Source organism: Aulonocara stuartgranti, assembly GCF_965226115.1.
Source record: "Aulonocara stuartgranti genome assembly, chromosome: 17".
Classification (NCBI taxonomy): domain Eukaryota; kingdom Metazoa; phylum Chordata; class Actinopteri; order Cichliformes; family Cichlidae; genus Aulonocara; species Aulonocara stuartgranti.
The window spans coordinates 29,871,200-29,885,084 of NC_138953.1; the positions used below are offsets into that span (position 1 = coordinate 29,871,200).

General features: G+C 42.1%; 1 protein-coding gene across 5 annotated transcripts in view; it reads left to right on the forward strand.

Annotated features, from left to right (window-relative positions):
* The window catches only part of plxna4 (plexin A4), a 255,363-nt gene that overhangs the window by 78,179 nt on the left and 163,299 nt on the right, over positions 1-13,885 (forward strand). Inside the window, exon 4 of one of the 5 annotated variants that reach the window (XM_082509994.1) lies at positions 2,768-2,966. The exons of the other annotated variants lie outside the window; for them this stretch is intronic. Within the exon in view, the coding sequence (XP_082366120.1) occupies positions 2,768-2,809 (42 nt within the window). The 3' untranslated portion in view covers positions 2,810-2,966. Of the gene's footprint in view, positions 1-2,767; positions 2,967-13,885 lie in introns of those variants that run through there. 5 annotated transcript variants of the gene reach the window in all.

A 13,885-nucleotide genomic window follows, 5' to 3' on the forward strand; every position in this document is an offset into this window, starting at 1 on the left:
GCGGTTTTGACTAGTCTTAGACAAAGTCAAAAATGGTATTCCCATGTAATACTCTGAAATAATGAACTTGGGTTTGGTTAATCAAAAGATATGCAGTTCATTTCCTTGTCTTAACCCTGATGGCAAGTTCTTTGTGTTCACTTGAGAAGTACACTGGCTGGAAAGATCTGATATGTATTTTCATCATACTTACAAGGGATGTAATATTCCTTTCATAAGGGAGTGGTATTATTAAAACATGAATAGATTGAGTAACCTTGAGATTCTGACTCCCAACACTTCACGCTCTCTTCACCGTTGCCATGGTGATGCTGCTGCAGCGCCTTACAGTGTACGACTGTTTTTCTCACAAGCTCGGTGCAGTTTTCATTCCAGTGGTTTTGTTTTCTCTCAAACTTTCCACCTGCATGGAGATGTCCCAACTGCTTGTGAAGCCACCGCTGAGAGGTAGAGATAAAACTGTGATAGCATATATTTGAATGTGCACACAGGTCTGCATCTGTGCACATATGCAATACAACATAAAGTGACTTTGCAAGAGAAATAAGCACGATTGAGTGTGTGATTATCAACATGTGGTCAACTCATGTGGAGTTTCACCTCTCACTTGGCAAACTGTCTACAGAGATAAGACTTGTGCATTGTATATGTGTGGGTAGATCTGTATCTCCGCTTGATGGAGGCTACTAGTGTAGCATGTTTATGTTATTGGAACCAATACAGCATATCATTACATATATTTGAACATTCTCAAAGAGGACTGAGCGTCATACATTGTGCTTGATTTACTTTAAAACTAGCAAACAACATTTGCAATGCATTTCTTTGCTGCTCTATTGTATCTGCTGTTTGACATAACACAAATACTTGTGAATTCAAGGCCATTTTAATGAGGGATGGTCTCATTTTGGGGGCTTTTTCGCTGTTGCTAGGCAATCAATCGCAGTCAGCTGGCAGATCCTGTCGGCCCTGATGCTGCTGGCATCATCATCAAAAGTAACATCACTCTCTCTCTTTTGCTGTGGCGTCATATGTGACTAGTGATGTCAAAGATATAGAGTGAATAATTAGGAAAGAATCAGGTCAGAGACCAAGAAAAGACATGTTTCACAGAAATGTTTAAGGTTTTTTTTTTTGTTAATGTTGTTGTTTAACTGCAATTAAAGATTTCAGATTGAGTGTTTTTCCATGGCTATTGCATTTCACTTATTGCTCAAAAGGCAGTTTCTGGCTTTCATTTCCATCTGTCTTTGGCCATGGTAGCAGTATTCAGCAGGAATGGCAACACCTGTCAACAAGTAATAGAGAACAGGTGCTGTCGCACCATAGGAGACAAGCTGAGTCACTATCCACTGCCTTTCACACACATATCCAGTGGATTCTTCTTGGTATATGACTCATTTCATTTTATACCGCTGTCATACTGATATATTTTCTTAGTATCATCTTAAAATGAAACCTTCTAAGCTTTTTTTTTTTATTTTTTTTATTTTTTACATCTTTTACATCACAGATGATTAAAAAAATGTTGTTTTATGTGTTAATCAATAGTATATTGATTCTGGCACCTCACTTTTTCATCATTGCAGTGTTTGTGCAAAATATGTGCAAAGATTCTTTATAAAACAGTATAAACTCACCGAACTTAAGTCTACACTCACCTTACTCCACTCGCTTCTCAGCATTTCTGTATTGGATAACCTCAGGGGCTTATGTGATCTTGAGCTCAGCAACTTAGGCCTGTTTCTAACTGCTCTCTACAGCAGCTCATGCTGTGTCTGTCTGTACTGCAGTTCTAGCTAAGCCTCAACCCTAGGGAGCCTCTCTCCGAGATACCTGAAAAACAAGGGCGAAGGAAACATTTGGACACAATGCGAACCACGGATTCTACTAGTTGATATCTACCGGTACTCTTTGCTGCTACTTTGCACTTCTGCTTTTCTGTTTCGTGTTGCATTATTCATGTCCTGTTCTTAAATTTCCTTCCCCCAAATTCTAGATTCTAGCCTTGGCTTGTTACTTCTTGTGTTTGCCACTTCTTTCTCCATATATCCTCACTTATTTCTTCCAAACTGTCCTTCCATTTTTTTTTATCTCCCCTTTAACTCTGCCTTACACCCCATCAGCTCCCTCCTCTTCTGTTTCCTGCTGTATCCCAGCCAAGCTCCTGCTCCCTACTACGTATCTTTACCCAGACACATTACTGCCAATTGTGCCACCTGCGGCCCCCTGAAAGGCAGAAAAAGAGGAGAGGAGGGGACGGCACTCTGCCAGTGGAGGTGGGGTGGGTGCCTATGTGTTGGGGAGGTGGAGTGCTTTACAGCTTTCTGGATACTGCCACAAAGCACAGTGTTTAATTACCAATAAGCACTGGTTTAATCAGGGGCCTGAATGCTGCCGGATAGACAGACTGCAACTGTCGTCGACTTTGTGGGGGGTTTGGGTATGTAGGAATGGTTAGTGTGTGTGTGTGTGTGTGTGTGAGAGAGAGAGAGCGAGAGAGCACAGAGGTTTATGGCTAAGTTGCTTGGTTGTGGAAGAATGAGTGGAGTGCTTTAATAGATGGGGGAGGTGGTAATTGCATGAGGGGTTCATTATTGTTTTGAAAATAATTTGGTGGTTGCAGAAATGAGATAGTGGGAGAGAAACATTGTCTGTGCGTGTGTGTGTGTGTATTCACACCTGCATTTTGGCCAAGGACTGGCTCAAACCACGATGAATTGAATGTGTTGTTTGCAGCTTGAATGAAAGGAGTCTTTTTTTTCAGGTCTTGTGGAGAAAACGAAGAGGTGTTTGTGAGGAGATTTAGCCCAGAGCCAAAACCAATTCACAACCACTCCACACTGGAGAGGGGTCGTCTTACCCCCCTCCCAACCTGCCCTTGAGATGACAGGCCTGAGCCTCCTGCTTACACAAGCGCACACATCCATATTTGATAGACAAGCATGATAGACAGTTGTATACTGTAACCCGCGGTGCTTGCGTAAAATATGAAAACACACACACACTTCTGTATACACAGACACACTGTGTGCCAAGTTAGAATTGGAGTTGTAGTGTTTTTTTTTTCAGTGCAGACTGAAGCCAGTGGCCAGATGAGAATGTAATCCTCTATTGTGTTTTAAATGGATCAACCTGAGAGCTTAGTGAAGGCCGTGGACTCTATACACACACACACACACACACACACACACACACACACACACACACACACACACACAGTCATTGTTATGACTGTATTGTGTGGATATTTCAACTGTTTTTTTTTTTTTGTTGTTTTTTGTGTGTGTGTGTGTGTTTTGCAGCAAGAGAGCTACAGCTGGTCCAAAAGACTTGATTTGCTTTCCAGAAGTGCCCTGTATATGTGTGTGTGTTGTGTATAGAGCAAGTGCATCCCAGATGTTACACACACATTACCCTCCCCAATGAATAAATGATGCTGTGCCACACTGCTGTGACCGACCTCCCTCAGAAACACACTCCTATTTACGCCACTCTGCAGACTCAACCTCACACATGAGCACACGCATGCAGGGAAACGTTCATGTTTCTGCAGATGGGACACAGGCACACTCGTATGTGACACTTTGACTTTGGTCTTTGAAGAGCAGCTGTTTTCTGAAGTCCTTCTGTGCTGTCAGTTACAGGCAGTTTCCATTCACCCTCGTTCTGTCTCTACTCTTTCCATCCCTCTGTCCTTCTAACTCCTGAGTCGCTCCCGCCCCTCTCACTTATAGTCTTCTCTAGAGTCTCGGTGAGTAATTGCTCAGGGCTTCAGAGAGATGGAGGGATGGAAAGAAAAAGAGAGGGGGTGTATGAGAGCACATATACTAGTACACGAGAAACAGAGCAGGAGTGAGGGGAGGCTGAAAGGAGCAGGACTGAACGTATGTATCGGTGTGCGCGCATGGGTTTGTGTACCTTAGAGGGTATATATGGGTGGATGAGAGTAGAGAGAGATCGTGTGTAAGACACAAGGGGATCATTGATCTGCTGAAAGTGCAATGTGTGTGCTGAATTAGAGGAGCAGGCACAGGGCTTTGAGCTTGTAAAACACTCCCACAGTTATAGCTCTTAGCGCTCTGTCTCTCACTCACACATGGTTATAAACATGCGCACTCTTATGCACTGATCTATATTTGGGTGTTACTTACACTACCCAGAATGAGTGAAAGTGCTTTGATTTATGCTTTATCTGTGAGAATGAGGTTGTGGAAAAATATCACCAAACTTATTTAGACTGTGAAAACCTGTCTGCTGGGAAAATGTTGGTTTTTTTGTTTTGTTTTTTAATAACCGCTCCTTGCATTGGAACAAATGAGTCAGCCAGTAACAAAATAATTTTGCTAATCAACTTTTAGTTTACATAGCGGGCACACGCAGAAAACAAATTGGCAGTAACAAAAAAACAAAACACATAAAATTAGACAAATTCATCATAGGAACAAATTAAACTCTGAAAATTCATTGTCTTGAAATCACTTCTTAGTTATCGGCCTAAAAACGTTTCAATTTTAAACTGATTGAATAAAAACAAAACAAAAAACAAAAACTTCCTTCCTTCCCGCCATTCAGCCCAGATCCTCGGCATGTTACCAGCGAGACTGAACGGAGCTGTGAAACTCCTAATGGACACGATCTGTCTGACATGCATGTGCAATCAATATTAATTCTCTTATCTGAGAACCAGCCTCCATCCCATTGTTCAGCCGTTCAGTCATGTGTCACCTGCTTCAGCCTGATTGCAAGCCTAAGATGTCAGATTAGCTTGGTGACCAGTAGGAAGATAGCAAAGCAATTGGAGCTTATCTGTGGTACAACGTAGTCCAAGTGCTCGACAGCAGTGGAAGGCTCTGATTTTGGAAAATGATTTTGTATGGTTTCATTCATTCATTCATCCATCCATCCATAATGGTGACGACGGCTATTGTCATGATGGTGCTTGTGTCAACAGTTCTTTTAAAGCAAGGTGGCATATTATATTCTACTTATGATTTGGCAATTCTGACTCAAAAGCCATTAAGGGATTGTGATGCAAATTTAAATGAGTTTTAGTTCTAAGTGGGGAGAGGTTGTTTAGGTCCATATCAGTGAATGTTGACTAATTATGCCAGGAGCAGTCAATCTGTAATAACAGTGTGTTCTTGAATATATTTGTGCACCAAAGCATTTTTCTTCCTTATAAAAAGTTCACGCTAAAACTTTGAATGAGTAAAGGCTTGTGGCTATTTCTTCCACAGTAATTTCTGAAATCATTTCAAGTCCATGTAGTGTGCCGGTGGGATGGGGAGTTGTGTTGAGGGTGCTTTACTGGCTAATCCACTTATAGAAAATAAAATCCATAAACAGAAATGTGGAGAATCTAATTTGAATTCATGAATGTAATTAGAGAATCTAATGTTTTGACCACTGTAAACAGTCAGTTTTTATTATATTACAATACAGTTGATAATGGCTGTGAAACACATAATTATTGGACATTGGCATCATTAAGATGACCTCAAAAGAAAAAAAAACACTTGAAACCGAGTAAGTAAGTCTGTGGGAATTAAAAAAAATCCTAAAATACCGGAAGCAGGCAAAAGGCGTTTAGATCCAACCCCAACCCATCTGCTGTTCACCATTAACATAATGAAGTAGCTCCCATCTCCATACAAATTACTGCTTAAAGCTTTAAGAGCGTCTGGCAGCCCTAATATAGTGTCTCCAAACTTTCCCTAAGATGACTTATTGATTGTGCCAATCAATGGGCGTAAAAAGCCATAAGTGCATCTGGTAACCATAATGGTGGCACTTAAAAGAAGAATGGATGAGTGTAATATTCACTAACCATCATTGTGTCTGATGGAGGAGGAGGAGGGTGAGGTGGATAAAGGAATGCAGAGCTGGAGAGGATAGAATAGAAAGGAATAACCCTTTAATGTCATTGTACGTGTACAAAGAAATGGTGGGTGCTGCACACCAACTGTGCCAGAATTAAATGTAAATAGTACACAGCAGGAATAAATAGCAAAAAGGAGAAATATATGCAATAAAGCGGGATATATACAAAACAAGAGAAATTTATAGACAAATTAGAGAAAGGTACACATTACAGAACAAGTTGCAAAGTGCTTAGAAGTAGTGCAAAGAAAAGACTTGGTCTGAGTAGAGTCTGGGTATGAGTGGTGTGAGTGATGAGGGTTACTCAGACTATGGCTCGGATTGGTGAGGTGTGTGGTGGTGGGGAGTTCCATTATGACTTCATTTTTTTTAGGATGCTCAGCTTCAGGTTATTTTCTAAGTACCAGCGGGACAAGTTCTCTACATGTGCCCTGCACGCTGTCTCATCTTCATCACAGATGAGCCCAACCACGGTGGTGTCACCTTCATATTTGATGATGACGTTGGTTGGGTGGGTTGGTGTGCAGTCATAGGTGTACAGGGCGTACAGTAGGGGTCTGAGAATGTAGCCCTGTGGGGATCCGGGGCTGAGTGACAGTGGGGGGGCAGAGGTACGGGTCGAGTCGGACTGATTGTGGCTAGTAAGCCCTCACCAATCTGTAGTTGGCGAGGGCTTGGATGCCTCTCCACACCTGGCGGGGGTTGTTATCAGTGAGGAAGGAGCAACTAAATACAAAAATCATAAAGGTAAAGGAGAGTGTGTAGCTGAGAGGAAGGAAGATGTAAAGCCATGGATGGAAAACGATAAGCAGTGTTGATTTTGAATAAATAAATGGAGAACCCTCCCCTTGCCCTTCTGTGACGGTGTTTCCGATCAGGAGCTGCATGTAAAGTGTTCTGATCGTTTTGGTTTTCGCATCATCGTGTCGGCCTCTGGTCCCGCTTCTGTGTGTGAATGATTAATGTGCTGGTAAGCAGGATGTCCTCTCTTCCATCAGCTGTGGCTGTCCTCCCTCTCTCAATCCATCAGTCTATCCATCCCTACTTCCATTCTTTGCTCCACATTTGCTGTTGAGTGGTGATTTGTGTCAGCTATGCTCTGATACCGAGACCCAGTTTTGAATATGAAGGATTGCAGATGGTGCACATTAGCCATGACAAGGCATTGATCCTCAAGTTTCTTTTTTTAAGCGCGTAGAAAGGAAATGGGTACATCGTAGGAAGTAACTGAAGTATTCCTTTAAGTAATTTTAGACACAGAACAGAATAATTTTATCATAACTTTGTGAAAAACACACTCTGTGGCAAGCTTTCCCTCAGTGGTTATGTTCTATTATGTGTCCTATTTGCTTCCCCCTATTTTATTTTTTTTTTCCACAACCGCCAAATGTTCCCTTACTCTAAAAACCCACCTGGTCCTCTGCAGCTGTGTCACACAAAAGGCCATTTGGCCTCATCAAACATTTATCAACCCATATGGCCCTCCTTCTCCTTTCACCTTCCTCTTATTTCTCTCATTTTTTTCTAAAATATTACAAAATATTTGAAATTTAAAAGTCTTAAAGGACTCTAAAAATTTGGAGATAAAGGGCACCCAACCGTTTTCTTTAAAATAAACTCTTTACTGCTCCGGATGGAGTGACTAAAATTTAAGCTTTGTAAAATAGCCATGGGAATTTCTCTTATTACACCGAACGAGCTGTGGATATACCTGCCCCAAGGGTTAAGGCTTTAGGACTGATTGATATGTACAGAGCCATATGTCTGACTGGGAAGAAGCAAAAAAAAAAAGAGAGCTAAAGCAGAAGGAAAATCCGATGAGGGCAGAAACAGTAAAAGAGCATTAGAGTGGAGGTGGAGAGGCCTTAGACCTAATCCTGAAAAGATGGTCTCACTTAGCTTTTAGATATTCTACCACCTCAAAATGCCCTAAAGGCCTTTGGTGGCGCATTCCCAGCTCATAAACTCATGCATGTTTTAGGAGGTCTCACCTCGAGGGAGGGGGGTAGTGTATTGACTGGTCTACAGTACACAACATTCCATAGTGAAGTAGAAGATGGAATAAGAGCCATAGAAAGCATCCCTAAGGCAAACTGTAGCACTAGTACCCATCATATTTCATACTCCCTTATTCCCATCTCCTCCCACTACAAGCTCTCAAAACCCTATGAAGGGGGGGCTTCATGTGGCAAAGTGCTTGTCCTTTAATTGCAGCTGTTGTGTTTGCAGCTTTTTTGTCCTTCCTTTGATCCGTAAATGCTCTTTATCTTCTCTGGCAAGAATTACGTGAAACACCAATAGATAACTTATGTCTCCTGAGTGCATTCACTTCTGCATTTACACATTAAAAAATGTGCACACGCAAGAGGTCTGCAGGACAGCTCTCCGGTTTTATGATTTACAGGGACTCTTGGAGTCAAGTGGGCTTTGACTGATGATCCCAGCTAATAAGTAACCTACCATATGTTTAAGCGAATGACACTATTGATTACTAAAAGCACCAAAAATCCCCTGGTGCACGGCACGCATACACACACTCAAGCATGTGTTGATACAATAGAGATAATCTAAACACAGCAGGGAGATCGGGTATCACATTTTAGCAGGTCCCGTGTCATTTTTCATTCCATTTTGTGCGGTGCGGGCTCACAGCACACACACACCAAGCAAACAGCACATGTCTTGTAATCTTTTTTTTTTTTTTTTTTTTTTATCAGATTTTCAGCTAGTATTTAAAGCCAGCCATTATTTGATCATCTAGGTTTTCATCCTTTTTATTTAACTGAGCAACATGAATAATGCTGTTTCACTGAAGTGGCTTAATGGTGATAAGCACAACTTAATTTAGAGGTTCCCGTCTTAGATTTCATAAACAGAATGTTTGTCCAAGTTACCTGTTTGCAAATATAAATAATATCCAGACTGGTGCTCATCAGAATTGCAGCAATTTCCTGCAGAGTCCCTTCTCCAAATGCTCTAAACATCCTTTCTGTTCCTCTTCCATTCATAAATCTCAGTCAATCATGTCCGGAGGCTGACTTCTTCTTTTGCCCTTAGTGATCAGTAAGTGGTCTAGACACATTCAGCTCTGTGGCACTGTATCACTCCGAGAGGTCAAGGGTTAAACACAATGCAGAGGAGAGAATAATTGCCCCGAGTATCATCCCTGGGGCTAAGACTGACACACACACAGACCCAGAACCTGTGCTTTATGCATGCATGACTTGGCTCTACCCATTGTCCAGACAATGGAGTGTGTCAGCGGAGTAATTGAGTGATTGTACAGGTCCTGTGTATACCATTAACAAGTATGACTCCATGTATATTAGCTGCTACACTTTCTGATGTCTCCATTAGGCTGGACAGGTTTGGACAGGCTCGCAGGAAACAAGCGAAAAAATGCAGGAATACCATGTATTTAAAAAAATAAATAAAACAAACAAAAACACAAAGCATTAGGAGATGAGATTGACACACAGGTTAAACATGTTTGATTTACTACATTACTATGTGAGATAAAAGCTATATAGATAACGTGTTGTTATAGACAGCAGTTAACTGTGAAACTTTGGATGACAGCAGTGGCGGTCAATGTTTAAGAGAGTCAAACGTGGCTGTCTGTCCTCCTCCTTGGGTGTGATGAGCAGGGGAATATGATGTATCTCTTCTCATGTGCTATTTGTTCATGTTGGTGTAGGATACGGTGACCCAAGCTTATAGTTTGGATGTCCCTTCTGGTGCGTGCGTAACACACACCCACACACTGCTGACATCTGACCTCAATTTAGAGCGAGAGGTAGCCCGAGGGAAGGTGGTAAGTTGAATAGGGACAGACAGGCTCTCGTGGTTAGAAACTGGACATTGGCTGCTATTGATGATGCACAAAGAGCTCTGTCTCTGTCTGCTCCATCTTTCATCTTCCTCATCGTCATCACAACAGAAGCATCCGCTTTCCTTTCATCGCACTTTTTTTAAATCTACGTCCAAAAGTGATTAACTGACTGACTTTCTGCCTTCTTCTCCTCTCCCGCGTTTTTCTGTCTTCATATGTCATTTTTTTTCTCTTTCACATTCTGGTATGAATGGTAATGATGACAGTCATGGCTCCCTTTTTGGTTGAAAAACGAGGTCAAATCCAGCGTGGGTCATATCTTTTATGATGCACCATTAAAAGTGGTTCCATCAGGTAGCGTTGATCCCGATTAATTATTAGCAATTGAAGAGAGTTTTTCTTTTTTTTTTTTAACCCACTAAGAGTGTTTGCAAAGAAGTAAAACTTTGCCAATAACAGAATGATGCATCGAGACACAAAGAAACTCTGTCTGCCACCTACCAAATACAACAGACACAAGAAGCGAGACAGATCCAGGAGCAGATGCACAGGTATTTAATTAGGACTGGCTACAGCTGTTATTGTTTATTACCTAGACATTGTGACGACAAATGCCTGAAAAACACACATGCGTGCTCGCACACAAACATGCACGCATGGGTCAACCATTTGTTTGAGGTGGCTTCCCAAGGGAACATCAGAAGTGTGTACATGTTTGAACAGTGTGTGTGTGTGTGTGTGTGTGTGTGTGTGTGTGTTTGGATCCCCAAATACACCACCATACTCCTCTTTGCAAGGTTAGAGAAGAGGCCATGTCCACCGCCTGCTCTATGGTAATGGAATCCTCTCTTTCCCAGCAGAGGATATGTGAGTGGGAGACTATGCTTGTTTTAAACATACATCTATCAAACTCAGAGCCCATTCACTCAATATACATGAACACACACACACACACACAAATGATCTCTACTGCACCCACCAGATGGCCTGTTGTTTTTTTTTTTATCCCTCCTCTTTCCCCCTAGAATTTCTCCATCTCCGTATTTTTTCTTCCCTCCTGTGTTCACTTTTGCTTTTCTGTCGCATTTGTGTTGGCCCATTTGCATTATTTCCACTCTTTAGTCCTCTCTCTTCTGCCATTCTCTTATTTTTCTGTAATCCCTGTTTTCTTTCTTTCCCCTCCCTTCATGTCCTTGTCTTCAGGTGACAGCGTGCCTGCTTACTGTTAATGCCGTCATGTTCCCCGTCTTCTCTCTGTCAGCACCAGCTCTCCACAACACACATACATACACACAAACACACACACCCTTGCTCAGGCATGCACATGCTTGCACCGCTGGGATGCTGTTCGACTTTCTGCAAATTCAGACAGCCTTAAACGTACAAAAGGGAGCCGTTTCACGCTTTAAACTATTTAGCATCAGCATCATGTTGTACGGTAGGATGAAAAGCTCATGGGAAATGCTCGTCCTTCAAAAATGTATCCTTGTCTAATGTAGGTTTTAAAGATGGCTCTTAGAAATAGTTTTTCTTTGCACAAAGAGGAGGGTATGGTTTACTTAAATACTTGAAATAAAATGTATCAGAAGTTCCTTTTAAGCTTTTAACTGTTATTACATGCTAATATTCACGTCTTCGTTGTTTTCAGTTATGCCATGCTTATGTATATGTGGTAATTTTGTCGCAAACCAAACATAATGGCACTAAATCATGCAATCTTGCTTCCCTTGCTCCAATCCGTTGAGGTCAAGTCACAGATTATATGCACAGTAATGTTCTTTTATGTATGCTCTGTAGACAATAATGTTTTTCTGGCATCATGTATCTGTTGTCTGAGTTTTTGCTTCCTGTTAACCTGAGGGTCGTGATCACTTTGTGGCCACATGTATGTGGGAGAAATATTCTTACAGCTGAATTGCAAGTGGGATAAGAAACCTTTTTCCCCCCTTTATATTCTCTCTTACATGTCAACACACATGCATATGAACAGACCTCCCCTCCCCAACCCTTTGGACTTTTTATTAGAAACTAGGCTAGTATGATGAATGTTCAGAGGATGATCAATTGCTCTTCTTCTTTCCACTAAGGCCCAAGGGAACCCTCTGCTCTCTGTCTCACACAGGTTGCGTAGCCATTTAACAGCCTCCTACACACTGAATAGTTACTGTGATGAATGATTAACATGCAGCTTTGCTAAATTATGGCCAATATATCATTAATACCGTAACTAGAGAAGACCTAACAGATACCGAGAGTGAGTAAGTGAGCCGGCTCATTCCCTGAAGTAGTTCCTTTTTGCTATTCTCCCTGTGCCCAGTGTTTTCCCAACTGCCCTGCTAATATGCCTGTTATGTTTATCCTACATGCAGGTCTATTAACCCACCTCATCCCAACGCCTTGTTAGGTCATGTGTGTTTAATTCCTTTCCTCCCTGTATTCATAACCAGAGAGGTGTATCTTCTAGCCGACTGCTCAGTAGTGTTCCAGTGTAATAATCAACCTTTGTTGCTGCTTGTGCATGATCCAAAACCTCTATATCCCCCAATTAAGCATATCTGAGTGCTTCCTGGCATCTGTGTTACGTTGCAGCTGCGGTTGCTGAGGTAGTTCCTCGGCCTTGGCAAGACAACACACAATGCTCACCTTGAGCCAGTTCCATGGGTCATCACCAGTCTTTTCAGCAGTTCTCAGCATCCCCTTGCATTTCCTCTACTTCCACCTACTTCCTGTCTTTCTCTCACCTCTTCGCCAGTGTGGAGTGCTGTGAAGACAGCCGTGAAACACAACCTCATTTCCACAGCTATTTCCCAGGGAAACCAAAATGAAAAGATACTACCAACCTTTTCTCTCCGCTGCCACACCACTCACCGTAAATGCTGACAAGAGACTCCAGTACCATCTCTGACCTTTTACAGGGCTCTCAGAACACACTCGCACACATCATTCCTATTACTGGCAGTGCCTTTGAATCAGCACAATCTGCAGTGGTGTGGAGGAATTTAATGACATACAATGTCGCTTCGATTTTAGCGCTCCCCAGCCAGGCTGCCAGGTGCACCATTTGTCCTTTTATTCAAAGAAGAAAGGGAGGTTTGAGTGTCCCTAAACCGGTCTGACTGCGATAGGCTGAAGAAATGAAGGGCAGTGTGAGCGGCTGTGTTCCATTTCACCGATTTGAACGATTTTTAACTGTTGAATTTAACTACTAAATTCCTTAAGATTCACCATAAAGCCACTTATACTGTACCTACCATCGCCTCACTGTCCCCTTATTGTCATATTTATAACATGCCTATATTTCATCAACACCAGGTTGTCCTTTATTCACATCCCATGACCCTACAGTATGTCTTTCAGGGGACTGCGATTCAGAGGCCTTAAATATCATTTATGGAAATACAGCTCAACCTCCTCTCAGGCCCTCACACAACCCCTCCTTCTGCCCCTTGTTTAGTGATCAATAAATAATGGAGCGAGGAGGTGAGAGTGTGCAGCTAACAGATTGTGAGACAGGGCAAAAAAACGCAAGGAGCAGGGGAAGGAGAGCGCTTGCTGCATTGCAAAGAGGAGCTGTGGGAGCTGTCAACAGCAGAGGAGACAGAAAGAAAGGGAGATGAGGGACTATGAAAGAGAACAACAATGGCGGAGAAATATAGTCTGAAGAGAGAGAGTGTGAAAAATGAAAGGTTTAGACAATATTTAAAAGGAAAGAACAAAACAGGACTGCATAAATAGACAATTTATGTATTTCATATATGGTGATAGGTTAAAAATGTAATAGTAGGTTAGATCTTTTGTTGTCACACAGGGAGAAAAACTGTTGATGTTTTGACCGCAAATTTCCCACATGCCTCTGCTCTCCTAAGGAACAGGACTGTTGCTGTTACTGTCAATTATATCCTATCGACAGGTAATTACAGCCATATTAAGAGCAGTCTTAGTTGTGTGAAATAATGCTGGGAATTCTGCAGGTAATTAGCTTGAGCCACAGTCAAGTGTGTGAAGGCAGTGTGCAGACAAAGACAAGAAGTGCTTAAGCCCCCTCTGTTGCTCCCTGAAGTATTTGAAGTACAGGAGCATGTGTGCACACATGGACGCTTTCAGAGACGCATGCACAAACACACCCACCGCAATCCTCCCGTCCTCAAAGTGTTTACTTGCAGCATTATT